Source organism: Agrilus planipennis, unplaced genomic scaffold, assembly GCF_000699045.2.
Source record: "Agrilus planipennis isolate EAB-ADULT unplaced genomic scaffold, Apla_2.0 scaffold88, whole genome shotgun sequence".
Classification (NCBI taxonomy): Eukaryota; Metazoa; Arthropoda; class Insecta; order Coleoptera; family Buprestidae; genus Agrilus; species Agrilus planipennis.
The window spans coordinates 1,080,818-1,100,646 of NW_020438872.1; the positions used below are offsets into that span (position 1 = coordinate 1,080,818).

A 19,829-nucleotide genomic window follows, 5' to 3' on the forward strand; every position below is an offset into this window, starting at 1 on the left:
CGTGCTGTCAAACCTACACTAGCAAGGAGATCGGGCTGAAACTATAGCTACAAGCTATCCAAGGATGGTACTATAGAATGTCACCTCAAGGTAGGCCTAGTGGCGTCATCTCTTGGTTAGGCCGGAAACTTATCAATCCACCCTCGTACTTCCAACAAGTCGAAAGCAGGTTAATGTGATGGAACGTTTTGTGCAACCACCGAATCTTATTAAACGGATAAAATATGATCCGACCACCTGGTGACGAAATTGATGAGACGTCCGCTTTTCATCCTGTAAGCTTTCACAATTACCAAAATCGGTTCGTACATGCCCCTCATAAAATTACGAGCGCTGCTGATCGGGGATGTTGACATTCACCGCACGCCGTTTATTATTTATTCAACGCAGCAGACAGCCATGAACAAATCACTTTACATGTATGAGTTGTTATTTGTCATGAAGGAGGGAACTTCTTGAACGTATTAAACAGAAAAACTTGTAGAAGTACCCATAAAAACCTACTGTCACTGTAAACTACGAACTTAATATGCACTAAAAGGTATAAAAGTGTTTATGATTTAATCACTGTTGGATGTCCATCAATAATTAATTGATTTTATACAACATACCGGAAACAAGACATTAAAATAGTTTTACGATTAGATTTCTAAAGTTCGCATAGCTTTACAGTCCTGTAATGTTCAAATACATACTAAAAAGGGAAGCAGTCAGATACCCCCTTACAAGAATTATTTGTCGTGAATTATTAAAAACAAATATATCTCTAACTAGCTATACGAATGTGTAAAGGTGGGTTTACACATGTTCGAAACATACGAACGAACGCGTCTACAATTTCCGACAATATTATCTGCGCATATTTGCCTTGTTTTTAGTACATTTTCGGACGTGTTCGCGCTCCTTTATGCCTCGTACGTCTCTATTCTTATTGATAAGGAGATCATATCACTGAATATTTTAACAAATAATACCTAGCTAAATTTGCTTTTATTTTAATAATTAAAAAAAAAAAACCAAAACGTTAACATGTAATAACTGTAATTCCATTCGTGCTGACTTTGCTTTAGGTTTAGCATCAGCAATATATACGGCAGTTCGCTTATTTCGCTCTAGATTAAAGTTATTTAGTCGAAATTCCTTCGCTTTATGTAATTAAATATTATTTAACAAAATTAACATCTTGCACAAGACGAACGATAAAATACACTGAAGCTAAACGAAATGAGTCCATTTGAAAATGGCACGGAGCACTCCTAAACGGAGTTGCTCGTTTAACTAAACCATCGAGAACAAATTATTGAGATGAATAAGAGCCATATACATCTGCCCGGAGCAGAAAAGCAACAACATCCAGTACGAATACGAGATTGTCAAAGCGAAGGAGCTTTCTTTAGTATAATGATGTACTAGAATAGTTTTCAGTGTGTTGCACATAAACAGTTGCTTCTGCAGTTTTCTAGGCGACACTCTAATTGGATTTCTTAATTATCTTACCGCTTCAAACGTGTCTCGTTATGAAGTTTGATCTTACACCGTTTAACTGATCGTGTAATCTCACCAATTCAATTGACACAGAAAGCCATTTATTGGTAAAAACCAGAGTAATTTTAAAAATGATATTAAATACTTTAACAGTCACGTACTATATAGGGTTGTTCGGAAAGTCATTTCGTTTTTTCCCGACAGAGGATTTAATTGTATTCTTTTGCACCCAACTTCACATTTAAGCCGTATAATTTTTATATGCTTTGAGAGCTCATATAGCAAGGCTTGTGTGTGAAAAATTCCAATTAATTCTACGCAGTAGTTTTTGGTTGGTGCCCTTTTAAAAATGGAGAGCGATAAGCAACATTTTCGACATATCTTACTGTTTTACTACAGAAAGGGTAAAAATGCTGTTCAAGCCAGAAAGAAATTAACTGATGTGTATGGAGAAGGTGTGTTGACAGTACGCCAGTGCCAGAACTGGTTCGCTAAATTTCGATCCGGCTATTTGGATGTCGAAGATGCACCACGTTCGGGAAGGCCGGTTGAAGCTGATAAAGACGCGATAAAGGGATTAGTTGATGTGAACCGGCGAATAACAACACGTGAGATCGTATTGAGGTTAAATTTATCAAATTCAACAGTTTATGACCACTTGAAAGGCCTGGGATTATCCTCGGATCGATGTATAGGTTCCCCATGTTCTCACAGAGAGAAATCTGTGTCGCCGCATTGACGTCTGCGATTCGCTTCTCAAACGTCACGAAAATGATCCGTTTTTGAAGCGCATCATCACTGGGGACGAAAAATGGGTTGTATACAACAACGTCAAACGCAAAGGTCATGGAGCAAAAAAGATGAACCGGCTCAAACCATTTCCAAAGCCGATATTCACCAAAAAAAGGTGATGCTGTCTGTTTGGTGGGATTTTAAAGGAATCGTTTTTTTTTAGCTTTTACCGGATAACACAACGATTAAGTCGGAAGTCTACTGTAATCAGCTGGACAAACTGAATGATGCACTTCAACAGAAAAGGTCAGAACTAATCAACAGGAAAGGTGTAGTGTTTCACCAAGACAACGCGAGACCTCACACAAGTTTGGTCACTCGCCAAAAGCTTTTACAGCTAGAATGGGATACAATGCTACACCCACCATATTCTCCAGACCTGGCACCATCGGATTATTATTTGTTCCGGTCACTCCAAAATTTTTTAGACGGTAAAACCTTCACCTCAAATGAGGAAATCAAAAACCTCCTCGATCAGTTTTTTGCCAGCAAAGACCAAAAATTTTATGAGCGTGGAATTATGCTACTACCAGAAAGATGGAAAAAGGTGTTGGACCAGAACGGTCAATATATAATTTAATAAAGTATTTGTTTATTATACGAAAATTGTCTTTCATTTCCACAAAAAAAAACGAAATGACTTTCCGAACAACCCTTATTTACGAGAAACTCAAATTTCAAACACGACACTATTTTGAAATAACGCTCTGTGTCGATTAATCTTTAACATAAAATATGGCTTTAAAGCTTTTGTTCGTTTCTCTAAAATCAATTATAGTTGTGCCTATTTTTACTTATAGGACATACTGAACGTCCTTTTCAAAAACGTATAAAAGAACATAAATAATCCTAACGATCATACCTTTAAGTAGCGAAATTTTACATTCGGAAAACTTACAAACCATAAAAATGTAATGTTCAAAAGTCGATTAAAATATCTGCTGTAAATATGATTAAGAGTTAATAACTCCAAACTCTTTCCAAATTCTATTTCCTCTACAGCAAAGGAAGGCTTATTTTTGAAAATATGACTGAGTTGTATTGTTAATAAACTTTTATCACAACACGGATTTCCATTATGTACGATTCCAACATGTCTCGCACAGTTTAGACGAAAAAATTTACGAGGTTACATTACAATCCGCTGCTTCTTTCTCGTCTTTTTGTCTCCCTAAAATTAATGTCCTAGGGACATTATCTGAGGGGCTGATTGTGAATTTCTTCTGTCTTTCGCTTTTATAAATTGTCCTCTTTAATTGCAACCCGAGAACATCGGATACACAAGGTTTTATCGAACAGAATCAATCATCACGTTCATTAAACTAATTGGAAATTTTAAAGACTATAATATCTATAAGATTCCTAACGATTCTAATAACAACAATTATAATTAATTAACGTTCCTTTACGCGTTAGCATCTAAGTAACTGAATCAATTAGAAAAAAATAACGTAATAGGCGAATCCATTTACTAAAAGCTGTTCTATATACTATTTTAAATATTTTTGACGTTGTCATATCCTAGATAGGGGTAGGTATAGATAAGTTTATAACGTTGCATTAACTGATTCCTTCAATCAAGACAGCATGTAGTTATTCAAACCAAATATTTACCAATCTAACATCTAGAAAAATAATATTGAAAATACAGGTAACTTATATTAACATGATATTCCATTTCCCTGGATGATACACAGTTATTCCCTTGTGTACAACGGTTTGTATCCTACTGATTTCCAATTCCTAACATGACTGCTCACGAGATTATATCGCAATTATCTCTGTATCAAAGTTTGATTGCTTCGAGTCCCACAATACAAAATTGTTGAATTTACATACTAGAAGCTTTCGGCTTTGGAGGTGGCACACCGTATCGCAATTTTATTGCGAAACCCCGGTATACATAGGTTAATAACGCTGCCACTGATCAAATAGCAACGGCTCCAATTTCGTGGTTAGCAAACGTGATTATATTCGCTCTTCTTCGATGGAATGTAAAAAGTTTGAGAACTCGGTTTCGCCGAACTCCTGACCGCTCGTTTCGGCATTTGGTATCCTAATAATTATTTTTTTCAAGTACCTGCACTCATAATAAGTGTGCTGTACGATAACTTGGAGAGTACAAAAACCGAGACCGAAATTTAGCATCCACATACAGAAATATAGATTAGTGAGATTAACCACACCAGGTTACTTTCTAATAAAAGTTTTATTTTAGTGAACAAGTAAAAACAGAAAGCAGACACGTTTTTCATTACCTATAACTAACAGCTAGATGGAATTTTGTGTCGTCTGATACATAGAGGAAAACAAAGAGAAATTGCGTCAATAAAAAACGTAATAAATTTTCATTAAAGCAATCATGGGAGATAACCTACCCTTACACATATAAACACAAGCAATTTATTATACAAAAAAGAACTCCTGATGGTCGAGTTTTTCTAATGTACCTAATGGCATACGCTTGTTCGATACACTAAATATATAATTATTAAAAACAACTCAACAAATTTTATCAAGTAATGACAGTATACAGAAAGTGTAATAAACCTATCAGTTGCTAACGGCTTACCAAATTGTTTTCTATTTTCTGGGGCTTTTTTGTTTTCTAAATTTCCTAAATTCTCTAAATTTTCGTATATTAGTAGACATACAAGATTGTTAAATTATGCATCATGCAATAAATGATTTAAATTAATAATACGTAGTCGACTATATCACTTGAAGTCAATAAAACATAGGCGAGATAGGTTGGTAGGACACCTTCTCAGGCACGAAGGTCTAGTCAGAGACATATTAGAGGCAGAAACAGGAGTTAAGAGGAACAGAGGTAGACGTAGATTTGATAATGATGTGGGGTGTTCTAGTTTTAGAAAAATGCGAAGATTAGCTCAAGGTAGGAAAGAGTGGAGGTGCGTATCCGATACCGAGCGGCATGGCCTAGAGGTCTAGACCAATGCTTAGCATTCGGGAGGACGCCGGTTCGATTCCGGGTCCGTCTGCCTTGGTCCAAGTTTTTCCGTGGTTTCCTTGGATCACTTAGGCAAATGCTGAGGCAGTAATATTCCACAGATAATCTTCCATTCTCTTCTGTCTTCATTTCGTCCGTCTCAACTTTCTCACCCGAACCACCACCCACCCATTCCCACTATTCCTGAAAGCAGGCTGAAGAGGGCCTTCCGCCCTACCATCCGGCATAGTCCGGAGGGACTGCCCGCCCACCAGCATCACTGGCTGGTGGGGATGAAACACCCAAAAGTTTTTTTTTTTTTTATCCGACCAGATATAGGACTGACGATCTTATGACGATGAAAGATTTAAGATACGTGTTATAAAAAAGTAGAGCGGGAAATTTGTTCTATTATAAGTGTGTATAGAGACAGTTTGTTTAAATTAGGGATAGGATTTATTTGATATTGTGGTTTCAAAAAGAGCTGCGTCCTAAACGATTCTATAAATACATGAATTTATCGGTCTGATGGGATTTGTTTTGCGCGGTAAAGATGAAAATTGTTTCCGCCGAATGTAACATCATGGACGGTTAAACACGCGCTATAGGAGACGAAACAAAAATGAGAATATCAAATAACATCCCGCAGTATATGCTTTAAACATTTCTCTGAATGTTGATTACCGGCAAAATTTCCGTTCCTAAGCCCCGATAAACAGTATATCGGACCTGGGAAAAAAATAGCTACCACTTTTTCTTTTTACAAGCGTTTTGTGTCTTAGTGTTCGCGTCAATTTGTTTCACTCCGCTGTACATAATAACAATAAATCTTACGAGCTTGTGTGGAATCAATTTGAGAAATATAAAGAAAGTCTAAAGGAATAAATAACCACTTATTGAATTCTCAACTGTCAAATTATATTATTATTTCCACTTAAGTGATTGAAAATTGAACGATGTCTACTTGGATCAAAAAAAAATAATTTTATTCTTCAATTTAGTTTCTCCTTTCGTATAATAAAGTACTAAAATAGTTTTGACCAGTTGCTTCTAGTTTTCTAGACTAGGAGTAGCCAACTTCACCATGTATAAGATATACTTTTTATCTTAAAAGTGTGTCGCGATCTATATATTGTCATAGACGTAGTCTAAGGGGAAAGAAAGGGGTGAAATGCATCCCATAGGAAAAATTTCCATTGAACTTCAATGGGAATCAATGGAAAATTTGTAAATTCCATTCAAAACCATTTGGCACAAATGGAAAAATAATTGTTTCCATTTACAATAATTCCATTAGTATTTACATGGGAAAAATTTCCATTGATTTTCAATGGAAAGCAATGCAAAATTTATAAATTCTATTTAAAACCATTAAATGGAAAAACAATTGAGTACCTAGAAAATGGAGAAGATCTAGTTGGAAATAGAATGGAAACTTTTCCTACGTTTATACATTGCGTTTTAGTATAAGGTGCATTCCAGCAAGATATGGGTAGATAAGTAATATCGATGATCAACCGGTCGATAGCGATCGATTTGTTGGCCAATCCTGCTCTAGACGATTTGAATCTTTAATTAACTGTTGTTATCAACAATCTTTAATTGCGATGCCATATAATCCTATCATTTATTAAATATAATTTAATTATCCGTTTTATATATCCTTAAAAACGAAGTATGAAAGTTTTTGGGAAGGTCAAACTTTCTTTCGGATCCAATATCACTTTCATCATGTTCTTTGAAGACAAGCTATTTGAAATTTCCAAAGCCTGCCCTCTTCAAATCAAACTAGCGAAATGGAAGTCCTGCGAGAAAAAACTTTGTCTTATAAATCAAAGATGCCCTTTTGGGTATTGCTTGTAGCTTCCAAGTACCAGTTGCCATACAATGCATTAGACTTTCTTAGAAATTTTTAGTAAACATCGCTATGTAAAGAACAAGTAAGACATAAACTGAAAAAAAAAGAAAGTACCTACCTATATACATTAAGAAAGGAAGGACAAGTTTGAGAATTCGTTACTGTTGCTTTAAAAGGGATACCGTTCGAATTTTGTGGTTATTCGGGATCGGAAATTGAACAACCTTCGTAAAACAATTCATTTACGAAGCAATCTTTCAAATTACGTTTGTCAAGTAATGATTCCACCAAGGTAAATACAAGTCAATTCAGTCAGTGAGTTATATAATCTACTAGTATAAAAGATCATACTTTTTATTGCATTGAGATACCTACGTGTAGTATGGGTCCCCAAAAATCAGCTACAACAAAACTGAAGGGCATGAAAAAGCATTCTTCGGTTAATACATTTAATATTAAAAAAGAAATTGGAAAAAAGTTAATATACATAAAAAGGTATAGTATCGACCGAGCGCAGAAACCAGGCCCACCTGCGTGACAGCCACGCACAGATACCATTGGGCCATTTCCGTTTGTTCATAATTGTAAGAATCAGAGAACGACTGGAGCGCAAATTCCCGATTTTGGACGGAATTTACCGCAGTTAATGAATAAATCCGCTGTGCTTAGGTAAACGATTAAAATAACGGCGGATTTTAAACGTAATTAGCAACATACAGTTCTTATAACAAATATTTCCGCCGTCAGATGTTCAGCTACTTCCTTAATTGAATCGTTAATTGTAATTAATAAACTATTTTCTATTGTTTTCTATTTTTAGCTGAAAATTTCCAAGTTTGATTTATCGATCGTAAGGGTAGACAAGCGAACTACAACTTTCTCTGTTAAGAAACATTTTCGGTCACCCCTTTTGTAAAGTAAAGTTTTCGTCAAAGTTTTGGGTGCCATATGTTTGGAATTTAAATAATGTTAGGCATATTTTCAACAAGTAGGGGAAGAGAGTGGAAAATGGTAGGACGTTGATGAGGGAAATTTTCTTTATAAGTTAGCCACCGTTATACTGCAATTAGTATTTGTCAAAATAAATTATTATTTACCCCGGTCTTCAGCTGCTTCTTGTACCTAATTCCTTTAATAAAATTTGGAAGACAACATCTAATAAAAATCTTATACTTATATAAAGGTCTTTTATTCACAAACAAATAAAGCCTTTTTACGTGCCTTACGAAAATAGAAATGGTAAGATCAAACAAAAGAAATGTAAATGCAGAATATTATAACGTCAGGACCAAAACGAAATTGAAATTCTAACAGCGTCCTTCAATTTTTACATTCCACTTACAGCAACGTAATAATGACAAAAATCCACTGAATCCATACACCTACTTGTTTTGCCTACATTTTCGTAATTCAATCAAAAATTTCAATTAAATAATTAAATTACTTTTTCCTTTAATTTAAATATATACAGGGTGGTTCATGTAGAAAAAATACAGAAGGACTAGATTCCAAACATTACAATAAGGTGCTTAAAATCGATAAATTGGAAAACACTTTCGTGACTGGTTAGTGAACTGCTGTTCTAATAAGCTTGACCGAATTTGAAGGCTAGCTTCCGGATTTGTTTTTTCCGAATTTTATAATGTGATTGGCATTAAAAACACGCTCACCTTCAACGAAATTTCCTTTCCAAGGCTTTGTGTCAGCCCAATCACATATTGTGTCAACTACGATAAATTTTCCCTAATCGGCGCCATGTTTTTAGGCTCCTCCCATTTGACGGATCCCAATCGTTTTCGAAGAAGAACTAAACAGTGTTTTCTTTTTTTCATTTTCAGGATATCATACATTCACTTACAACGAGACAGCTCATACGGAAAGGATTGCAGATGAAATACTGTCTGTTCGATATGAAGATGGTAAATGGTCAAAACCTTATTACGACTGTGGCGGTGGAAATATTTGGATGTTGACATATACTGTTCCATTCTTCGGATACAAGAACAACACATACTTCTTCAAGTAAGTTAAAGTTCCATTTCTGACCGAACCTCGTAACGAAATATTAGAACTAATAAAAAAAACAAACTCTCTGTTTACAAAGAAACTTTGAACGTTAGGGAACAAGAATAATAATGATAAATTATCAAGTCGCTTTCTAATATCTTGTCACACGAGAGCTTAGCTCTTGGTTTGTTGCCAAACCGCAACGCAACTCGCATTCTGTTATTGAACCAGAGTCATCATTCATACAGATTTTTATCACCAGTCAGATTTCTTATTCGTTTTTGAGCAGTTTGGAAAGTAATGTAACATGTTTTATTAACCACTGAACTGATTAATACCATCACAATTTACTAGTATCTATTCCTTCCTCGTTATACAAATGTTGAGGCATAAAACACATTAAATTATATTCGAATTAATTTTACCCACTAGAGATAACCTCAAATTAATAAGGAAAAAATATAGCTGCTGTCATTCCTCCGCCGGGATACGAACCCAGATCCATAAAATACTAGTGCGTAAAAGCAAGGATCCGACGAGGAACTGACGGCAGCAACAATTTTTCTTCATCAATTTAAGATTATTTGTAGTAAGTAAAGTTAATTAAAAAATTAATTAACTAATACAAGTTCAGGAACTTGCTATCAGTCATCTATCGCTGAAAATATAAAATGAAAATTTACAAACATCAACTGGTATAACTTTGTAAACTAATCTGATGTCTAGTTTGACGTTGTAATCATAATTTCCCCGGAGAAGATTATGTTATCTTTAGTGAAGTAAGAAAGTTTATATCCGTGATCTTTTTCTTTTCTTGGGGGATGATTGACTGATAATTCCCTTCCCGTATCGTAAATGCATTCTAGTCAGAGAAAAGCTGTTAGACTCGATCAATTGCAGTCAACTGCAGATAATCGACTTTTTCTAAGGCGGAGAGAACAAACAGAACAGAAAAGCACACTAGTTGCTTCAAAGATAAAGTCTTCAACTTAACTTAACTTATACCAGGAGCACGAAGGATTCTCGTCTAAATCGCAACTTTAAAAGATAATACGGGCAAAGACAATAATATATCCCCTTTTTTTGTAGTTGTATACATGCTGAAACTAATGATAAATCAAAGCTAATACTTCACTATTCTACTTCTTATAAATTCTTCATAAGTCTTTTCCTAAGCTGATTTTCGTATTACCGAAGGAACTAACAGGAAAAAGTAATTTCGTATATTCTTACAGAACTTACTATCCACTTTTCTTCAACAAATTCTTACTAAGTGTAGAATAGTTGAAAGTTTTGCAATCTCTCGTAAATCCTTCCTCCGCATACCAAGGATCTTACCAGTTCGTTCTGAGGCCCCAAAAAAAGCAATAAATCACTTTCTAACGGTGTGAATTTATTGTAGATCCTTAAAGAGCTCTGCTACAATCTCCCGAATATAAAAGATAGATTTCGTGTCCACTACAAATTTTCTATTTCAAGGGGAAATGGGGAAACCATACCTACATCTGGTGCCTCTGACCAATCACTTACTAAGAAATTACCCTTAAATCCTCTTCCTGCCGACAAAACAAATATTTTGTATCTATACACATATACAGCCGTTCAGCGTAAAGAAATTTGATTTATGACCGCCTGTGAAACCGGCGTAATTTTTAAGTAGCATTAAAGGAGCGCAATCGTAGATTCTATATGCTTCATGAAGGAGTCGAAATCTGAATGTAAAATATTAATTTATATTTCCTAACATGTGCATCGTTAATATTAAAATCAATTTACAAATTATATTTCAAAACGAAAAATTTTCGTTCGTTTTCATACACTAGAAATGGTCTTTCGGTATGAGCAGCGATCGCAATAACATTAAATCGGTGACCTAATGCTACCACACTTGTATAGAACGTGGTGACCTTAATGTATGTTGTAAAGTTTATTTGCAATTTAGCTAGAGTAGTCTAATGTGCATATACACTATACAATATACATGGGTTCTGAAACGGATCGAACTACTAGCCTGCTTTGGAGACCAGAATTGAATATAATCCGTTAATAAAATTTGACCAAGTTACGGCGGATTTATGTACATATCTAATAGGTACTAAAGCTTGCTCTACAATTGAGGGACATCTAACATAATGTACACGCGAAAGTAATATTATATCAACATTTTAATATTTCTTGATTATATGCTTAATTTTAAACAACAGTGAACATCAATATTGCAATTACAATAGTTAGCTTCAAAAATATTAAATCGTTATTTGTTCTTCGAATAATTCTCTATCCAAAAGCATACGAACATCAAAAGCGCTTCCGATCATTGTTTTAAAAACGAAATCATGCCGTTCCAATGGACTATATTTAACGTACGAATTAATTTATTGAACAAAAATAAAAAGGGTGTCTAGCAAAGAACAAAACTGAATTTTTCGAGATTGAAAAGAGAAAAACCAATGTGGAAATTCTTCACTCATTATTAATTAAACGTGCACACGATACAGAAAAACACCGCTGAATATCATTCGTAAAAAAACAATGTAACGGTAAGGGTCAAATTCATGAATTTTGTATTACTCTTTAAAAGAATAAAAAACTGCTGCATTTTGCGATCCTTTTGTCAGTTCTTTTGCGAATATTAAAGTTTAAGTTTAAATAAGATAATTCAATTAAGAACAGTACCTATGTTAAGTTATTTTTTAATATTTCAAAATTAATTGCCGCTGCTGAATTTCTTAAAAAACGGGACAGACTTTTCAATAACACTAAGTTCCTTTATTTCACTTCCCTTGATCTTTTTTAATTAAAAAAACCGCTTTTACTGAAAGGCAAAATGGAAATCTACTTATCGTTAGTAATTACAGAAAAAGCACAGTTTAATTTTGTATTAAAAAGTCAACAATTTATTCACAATAGTTTTTTAATATCAAACAATCATTTTTTTAATATACAACTATCTTCTAGTTAAAGAATAATTAAATGATTGCAATGTTTTATAAATAGCCAGAAACATGTTCAAAAACCTCCAAACTAGTAGACAACATTATTGCATTTGTTGTCTATTTTCCCTATTTTAAAAGCATTTCTTTGCAACTATTTCAGACGCAAATTTATAATAAATAAATGATGACGATGACAGTTGTGAACAAGATTAATCTTAAACACAATATTCTTGTCCCGTGTTTTTTCTTCAGTTTCCTACTGTTAATTATACGTCGCGACGCCCGCGTCGTATATTAGTTACACCTACAAAGTTTCCTTTGGATTCAACTACCTAGTTACCTAGAGCTATTTGTTAAACAAAACCTATGTACATATTATTGTTGTATTGTCCTGACGGGCACAGATGCGTTATTTAATGTTACTAACGAACTGTGTGGAGAACGAACAATTCAGCAAACTGCTACGAGAAATTCGCGTCTTGTTCTAGCTCAGAGCAAGACAACACTTTCCCGCCACAGAAATTAGTAACTTGCACGTTCAGTGGATATTTATTTACAAAGAGCGCATCATTATAACCAACGTAACTCACTTGCTTCCACTTCAAAGGCAAGCCTGACTAAATTATGCGGGCGTCTTTAGTGATAGCGATTTCAAGCAACACGTTTCAGGCAACACGTTGGCGTTGGTTTAGTTCTGTTAGGGCAAACTTCATGTCAACATTTGCAACGTCTTGGTTTTTGTTAATTGTTAATTTTGTTTCAATTCAAAATTGAAATTCCTAACTGCTAAAATTCAGTTCATCCCTTGGACAAAAAACTTGCTTAAATTCAAAGTTATAATTATATTATTGATGACGCTTAATGATCCTAGACAAAGTATATAGTATATACAACATGCAAATTATATAAACATTCTTAACAACATGTAGTTGCACATAGAAATTGCTGTATTGTAGCGAGCACGAGTGTGTTTGTATGCGATAAGGCACACGTGTGCGTGAACGGCTTATCGATTCGCCGCGGGCACCTTTCTTCATGTGCGCCGTATTTGTAAATGTGTGCGTTCTGGGAAAGCAGTTAAACAGTTCAAAGAAAAAGTAAACTATCCGGATGTTTCCAGAAGGTTCCAGAAAGTAAACAAAAGAGTATTTAAAGGAAGAGACGATCGCCGAGTGTGAAATAAATAGGGCAGTGAATAGTGATAACAGTAGTGTAAATAAATAGTTTTTGTCGTTATCAGTTAATTTTATTATACCCACGAAAATTACAATATGTAATTCCTGTAGATTAGTAGTTTCACTCACTATGCAAATGTATACTTAAACAGAATAGCTAGACCAGCAACGTTTTGAAAATGCTGTTATGTAGGTACAACATGAAGGAGGCAAACACAAGCACGTATTTATGTACATGCCAACGTAATAACTGGGCTGTGAATATATTCGATGATAATTGGAATATATGCAACGTATACGAATACATATGTTTACATTTGGAGTGAAGTTAGATTTCGTAATTGATACCGTTCAAATATAACGTTGGATATTGAACTGTACCGGTCAGTTTATGGAAAAAATTTTCGTCGAACTAAAATTTGATATATTCGCACTTACCAATGGTAGATCATGGGCACAGCTGATGACGAATTGCAAGCAAAGACACAAGATTAATGTTACTGTTTTCGTAATTTTCTATTTAAATTACAGCATAATTAATCACAAAAAAAAACATGAAATTTCAATTTCATCTCCTTGTTATATATTTACCTACCTGCTGGAAGGAATTTAAGACAAAGCAGGGTTGTAAAGTTTTTATTGCTTTGGCTTGAATTGCTTCCTAAAACAAGAAACGTGTATGTTATAAATAAGTTAAAACAATTTACGCGGAAAAAAATCGGTTCAGTAATATTTGAATTAAAATTTGAACTTCGAAAGTAAGAATCGCTGTTAAATATTGAAATGTAGTCAGCGGAATACAAATTGAAATTTTAAAAGGTAAAGAAAGATGTTCTGATGAGCTCTGATATTATTCAAACACAAGTTTATAAAAGAACGGATTTTAATTAACAAAAGGTGGGCTGATTGAATACCGTTCTTTTATAATAGATTGCAAATCAGTGGTTCAATGTCTTCTGTTTTTTTTTTTGAAACAGGAAGGTAACAAACTAATTTTTTACTGTTACATGAATCATTTTGAAAGCTCTTCTTAAAACAGTGAAGAGCTCTTTATCAAAATCTGAATCTCACAAGTTTCCCAGGCGATAAATTACTACGTTACTAATTTTAGTCAGTCAAGTGATTTTTCAAGTAACAATTTTCACACCATCATAAACACAAGAACAGCTTATTACATTTTACCTGTTATATTAAAGACAAAGAAGAAGTTTTATTATTAGCACCTAATAGAAGATACGTGTAAGAGTAATTACCCATGAATTTACAACCTACATTTACGAGAAATATATATAAATATAGAAGTAATTTACCAATTAAATGGAAAAATAAATTTGTTTTCTCGCTTTTAAGACGTCAGGAAAAGTAAAAATTTTCACAGCTAGTTAGAATAGGTGTTGTCCTACATCCACCTCTGAGGAAGAGCGCCGCTCATGCTAAGAAACAACCCCAACCGATGAGTCTTTTGACCTACCCGAATTAAGACAGCATCAGTTCAATACAAAAAATATTCTCTAAACATAATAAGGGTAGTTCGGAAAGTCATTTCGTTTTTTTTTGTGGAAATGAAAGACAGTTTTCGTATAATAAACAAATACTTTATTAAATTATATATTGACCGTTCTGGTCCAACACCTTTTGCCATCTTTCTGGTAGTAGCATAATTCCACGCTCATAAAATTTTTGGTCTTTGCTGGCAAAAAACTGATCGAGGAGGTTTTTGACCTTCTCATTTGAGGTGAAGGTTTTACCGTCTAAAAAATTTTGGAGTGACCGGAACAAATAATAATCCGATGGTGCCAAGTCTGGAGAATATGGTGGGTGTAGCATTGTATCCCATTCAAGCTGTAAAAGCTTTTGGCGAGTGACCAAACTTGTGTGAGGTCTCGCGTTGTCTTGTCCAGCTAATGACAGTAGACTTCCGAATTAATCGTTGTGTTATCCGGTAAAAGCTCAAAAAAAAACGATTCCTTTAAAATCCCACCAAACAGACAGCATCACCTTTTTTTGGTGAATATCGGCTTTGGAAATGGTTCATCTTTTTTGCTCCATGACCTCTTGCGTTTGACGTTGTTGTATACAACCCATTTTTCGTCCCCAGTGATGATGCGCTTCAAAAACGGATCATTTTCGTGACGTTTGAGAAGCGAATCGCAGACGTCAATGCGGCGACACAGATTTCTCTCTGTGAGAACATGGGGAACCCATACATCGAGCTTCGAGGATAATCCCAGGCCTTTCAAGTGGTCATAAACTGTTGAATTTGATAAATTTAACCTCAATCCGATCTCACGTGTTGTTATTCGCCGGTTCACATCAACTAATGCCTTTATCGCGTCTTTATCAGCTTCAACCGGCCTTCCCGAACGTGGTGCATCTTCGACATCAATATTGCCGGATCGAAATTTAGCGAACCAGTTCTGGCACTGGCGTACTGTCAACACACCTTCTCCATACACATCAGTCAATTTCTTTCTGGCTTGAACAGCATTTTTACCCTTTCTGTAGTAAAACAGTAAGATATGTCGAAAATGCTGCTTATCGCTCTCCATATTTAAAAGGGCACCAACCAAAAACTACTGCGTAGAATTAATTGGAATTTTTCACACACAAGCCTTGCTATATGAGCTCTCAAAGCATATAAAAATTATACGGCTTAAATGTGAAGTTGGGTGCAAAAGAATACAATTAAATCCTCTGTCGGGAAAAAACGAAATGACTTTCCGAACAACCCTATAATTATATTCATAAATGACATGTTAGTTTAATTGGCTATTAACTTTTTTTCTCTTCACAGAACACTTGAACATTTTTATTCCAATGTTTTCATTCATCACAAACAACAATCTCGTAGGTACGCTGAGTGAGTTCGACAAATATGCACAACCTCAGGTAATTCTGCACCGGAAAAACATAAATTGAAACTGATTTTTCCGGATAATTATTATTCATAACAATCTCTTCCTTGTTTGCTCGTGTACACAGGGAAACTGCTTTCACTTCCCATCTCATATATTAGAATACTGGGGTGTTTGCAGTTTCCCTTTGGCAGTGTATTTAGGCCTGTACTCCCCATTTCTTGGAAAGTGGTTTATAATTAATGGTACTTTCCACAGCAGTGCCCACTGGCAAGTGAAATTTTCACGTACTCTAACAACTACAAACTACTACACTAATTAGAACTCATATGATGAGCTTTTCTTTCATTTCCATTCACTTTATTATTTAGTTATAGTTTAAACGTTTATCATGTTTTACCGTAACTTTTATTATCTTCGTGCAGTTAGACGTGAATTTAACAGAGTATTTGAGTTCAAAAATAGCTTAATAACTATAATTATACTCTCACAGATTAATTAATGTAAGATCAATAATGCAACTTTAACTTAATCGATAGAGAATGCTACCCAGAGAACCAATATCCCCGAAGAGACACACACATGTTAAATGACTTTTAAAATATAAAAGTTCAGTTGATTTTTCAATAATTAATTCGTACATACTGCTCCGAGGTCTCGCCATGAATAGATAGTAGTAATACAAGAGAACGAATAAAATATTTTTAGTTGGATGCGATGTGGATTTGAAGAATTTTTAGGAGAGATACTCAATCTAGTCGATTTATTGTCGATAAGCTCCACTACTATACGTTGTACCTACTTCGCGAACTTGACTAAAGTACCTATGCAGTGTACGGAGTTAAACTAAACAAAATGAAACGTAAAACTTCCATACTGGATGCTAATAACTTGATCCATTCAAGGGTTCGGAACTTTCCGTCTACAACTTTACTTTAAATTATATTGAATGAACTCTGCATACGTATTCAAACGTGTTATTATCTACAAGCCTTGGTATTTATTAAACTTCAATTAGTGTGTAGCTCCAACTCGAGATTCGCATTACTGAGACAGTAATCCTACATTTGGTGATGAAAAAATTACATCAAAAAAGCAGTTTCCTTATTTCACTTATCGAATGAAATGTAAGCCAATTTAACTCGCTTTTTATTCTTAGAACCAAGGGGTAGGCTAAAGAGGGTCAGCTCTTTTCACCACAAACTATTGAGTTTCATAATAACTTATTTAGGTACTCGTTTACTGACATAATACAAAGATATATATATATATATATATATATATGGCAAAATATTAGTATGCTTACATTTGCAGATGATATAGCAGTATTAGCATNTATATATATAACATACTTATCGTATATACCAAATTCTATTACATACAGATAATCACATTGCTTTTCTTATTTTTTTTTTCTTATTGTCTTTCTGTTCCTAGCGAGCAGAAGGATCTGAACGTAGCTCCTGGACTCATATTGACCTTCATAAATTCACTGCGACAAATAAAATTTGTTATATGTCTACCATTTCATTCCCTCTTTGCCGTTTTTCACCTACTCTATATTGCTCTAATAACAATAATGGTGAAATGTTACCTAATAATATTTATGATATGGTTACAAATGGCACCCCACGTAAGGTGAAATTTAAAAAGAAATTATTATAAGGAAACAGGACAGTTATGATAACAACTAGATTTTCAAGAGGCAAACATTCGTTTAATCTAACAACCCAATCAAATTTAGTCTCACAATAAAATAATTCAAAGTGGTCTGTATTCTGTCTGTCGAAATTGCCAGACGCGGATCGCGATTTCGATTTTTTGGATCTCATCAACGCGTCGCAGGCAGCTCCGACAGAACACAGACTGACTTTTACCTGCTGTCTTAACAGTGCGTTTCAGAAAATACTACAAACGGCACAGTGAACGCCATCTGTAGCACGATGCTACATTTTAGGATTAAGTATTTTTCAACAAGGTCCACTTGTGTGGATATCTACTTACTGAAAACGAAAATTTTTAGTCTCACAATGTTAATAAAAACTGATCATTACAACCAGTAGGTAATAAACTACGGTGTTCGTGGTAACGTTCAACAAATTTAACCATCCTGACGTAAATTAAATGTAGATGGTAAAGCTGCTTGGCAACAAATATCATTTAATACCTCGGCATTAAATTGTCTGAAAATATCGAGAAGGGGTTGTGTTGGCAAACAAAATAAGAGACCCTCCCACCGACGTCACTTAACAAAACAAACACCTGAGAAAATTGGAAAACTGGAAAATTATGGGAAATTGTGAACCGAAAATCTTTTGAAAAACTACAGACAATATTTCAATTCAGCATTTACTTAACGAAGAAATAAAAGCAAAGTTGGAAAGTTTCAAACAATTACAAGTAACGAAAATTCGCTGTAGAAGCGGTCGAGATTTAGATTAAGTGGGAAGATTTATAAACTCAGTAGGCTTAGTGTCTGTAATACAAATATTAGAAAAATCTATCCCTTCTGAATTAAATGAATGTTGCCTCACGCAAGGGTAAATAAACGAGAAGATAAGGCATGATATATTAAGCCTTAGGTATATAGAATATACAAAAAAGACAACACAGAGGCAAAAAATTATAGAGGAATTGTACTTATGGACACTGGATATAAAATATACGCGGAAATGCTAAAAAATCGGCTCGAGACAGAAATGGAAGAGAAGAATCCCGTTAATGATACACAAATAGGCTACAGAAAAGGGAGAGGAACACTGGATGCAACATCCACAGTAAAGACGGTCATTTACGAAGAAATAAAGAAAGAAATATTTACTATTCCTTGCTGATATGAAAGGAGCTTTTTACAGGATAAACAGAAAGAAAATATGCAGTAAGAAAAAAGAATAAATATGAAGTTAAGGGAAAGAATAGAAGAAATATATGAAGTAACATCATTTAAAGTGAGAATAAATGAAGAAATTACTGAAAAAATTAGCAAGAGAAATACATACACGCGCACACATTGCTAAATAATATTGCAATAAAATTCCCTTAAGAATATTTATTTAACTGTTAATAATTGAAAGAGAAAAATCAGGAAAAACAGTAAGTATTCTGCTAAAAATAAGTCCGCTTGGTAATTGGGTATGTTTAAACTAAAAATAGCATCAGTGAAATTCGTTGATCTGAATAAGAAGTCAGAATCTCAGAATAGTGCATTTGGGAATAAGACCACACAATCCTGTTTTAATTAGATTCTCAGCAAACAAATCTGAGAGACACTGAACTCCTTTAGCGGTCTAAATTGGATAGCAGTCGGGACATTTGTATTACAACAAAAAAAAATTACTTGCAATCATTACTTCAAGTATTATAAATTTTCAAGTAGCCATTACTACTACAAACAAACGAATCTACTACACATATAAATGTAATTAGCAGAAAGTTTTGTAGAAATTAATCAAACATGAAGGATAAATCGTCATACAATGACTTCGAGTTCAGAATTCACCATTCTTCTATCTGAGGAAACCGCAGTATGGCGAAACAGTTGTTGATAAAGGTACCTATAGGGTTGTTCGGAAAGTCATTTCGTTTTTTTTGTGGAAATGAAAGATAGTTTTCGTACAATAAACAAATACTTTATTAAATTATACGAGGGTGGATTGATAAGTTTCCGGCCTAACCAAGAGATGACGCCACTAGGCCTACCTTGAGGTGACATTCTATAGTACCATCCTTGGATAGCTTGTAGCTATAGTTTCAGCCCGATCTCCTTGCTAG

General features: G+C 34.4%; 1 protein-coding gene across 1 annotated transcript in view; it reads left to right on the forward strand.

The window, feature by feature from the left end:
* LOC108738265 (probable G-protein coupled receptor 158) overlaps positions 1-19,829 on the forward strand; it is a 115,951-nt gene that overhangs the window by 37,506 nt on the left and 58,616 nt on the right. The window contains exon 2 of the mRNA XM_025978927.1: positions 8,924-9,107. Within this exon, the coding sequence (XP_025834712.1) occupies positions 8,924-9,107 (184 nt within the window). The remainder of the gene's footprint in view (positions 1-8,923; positions 9,108-19,829) is intronic.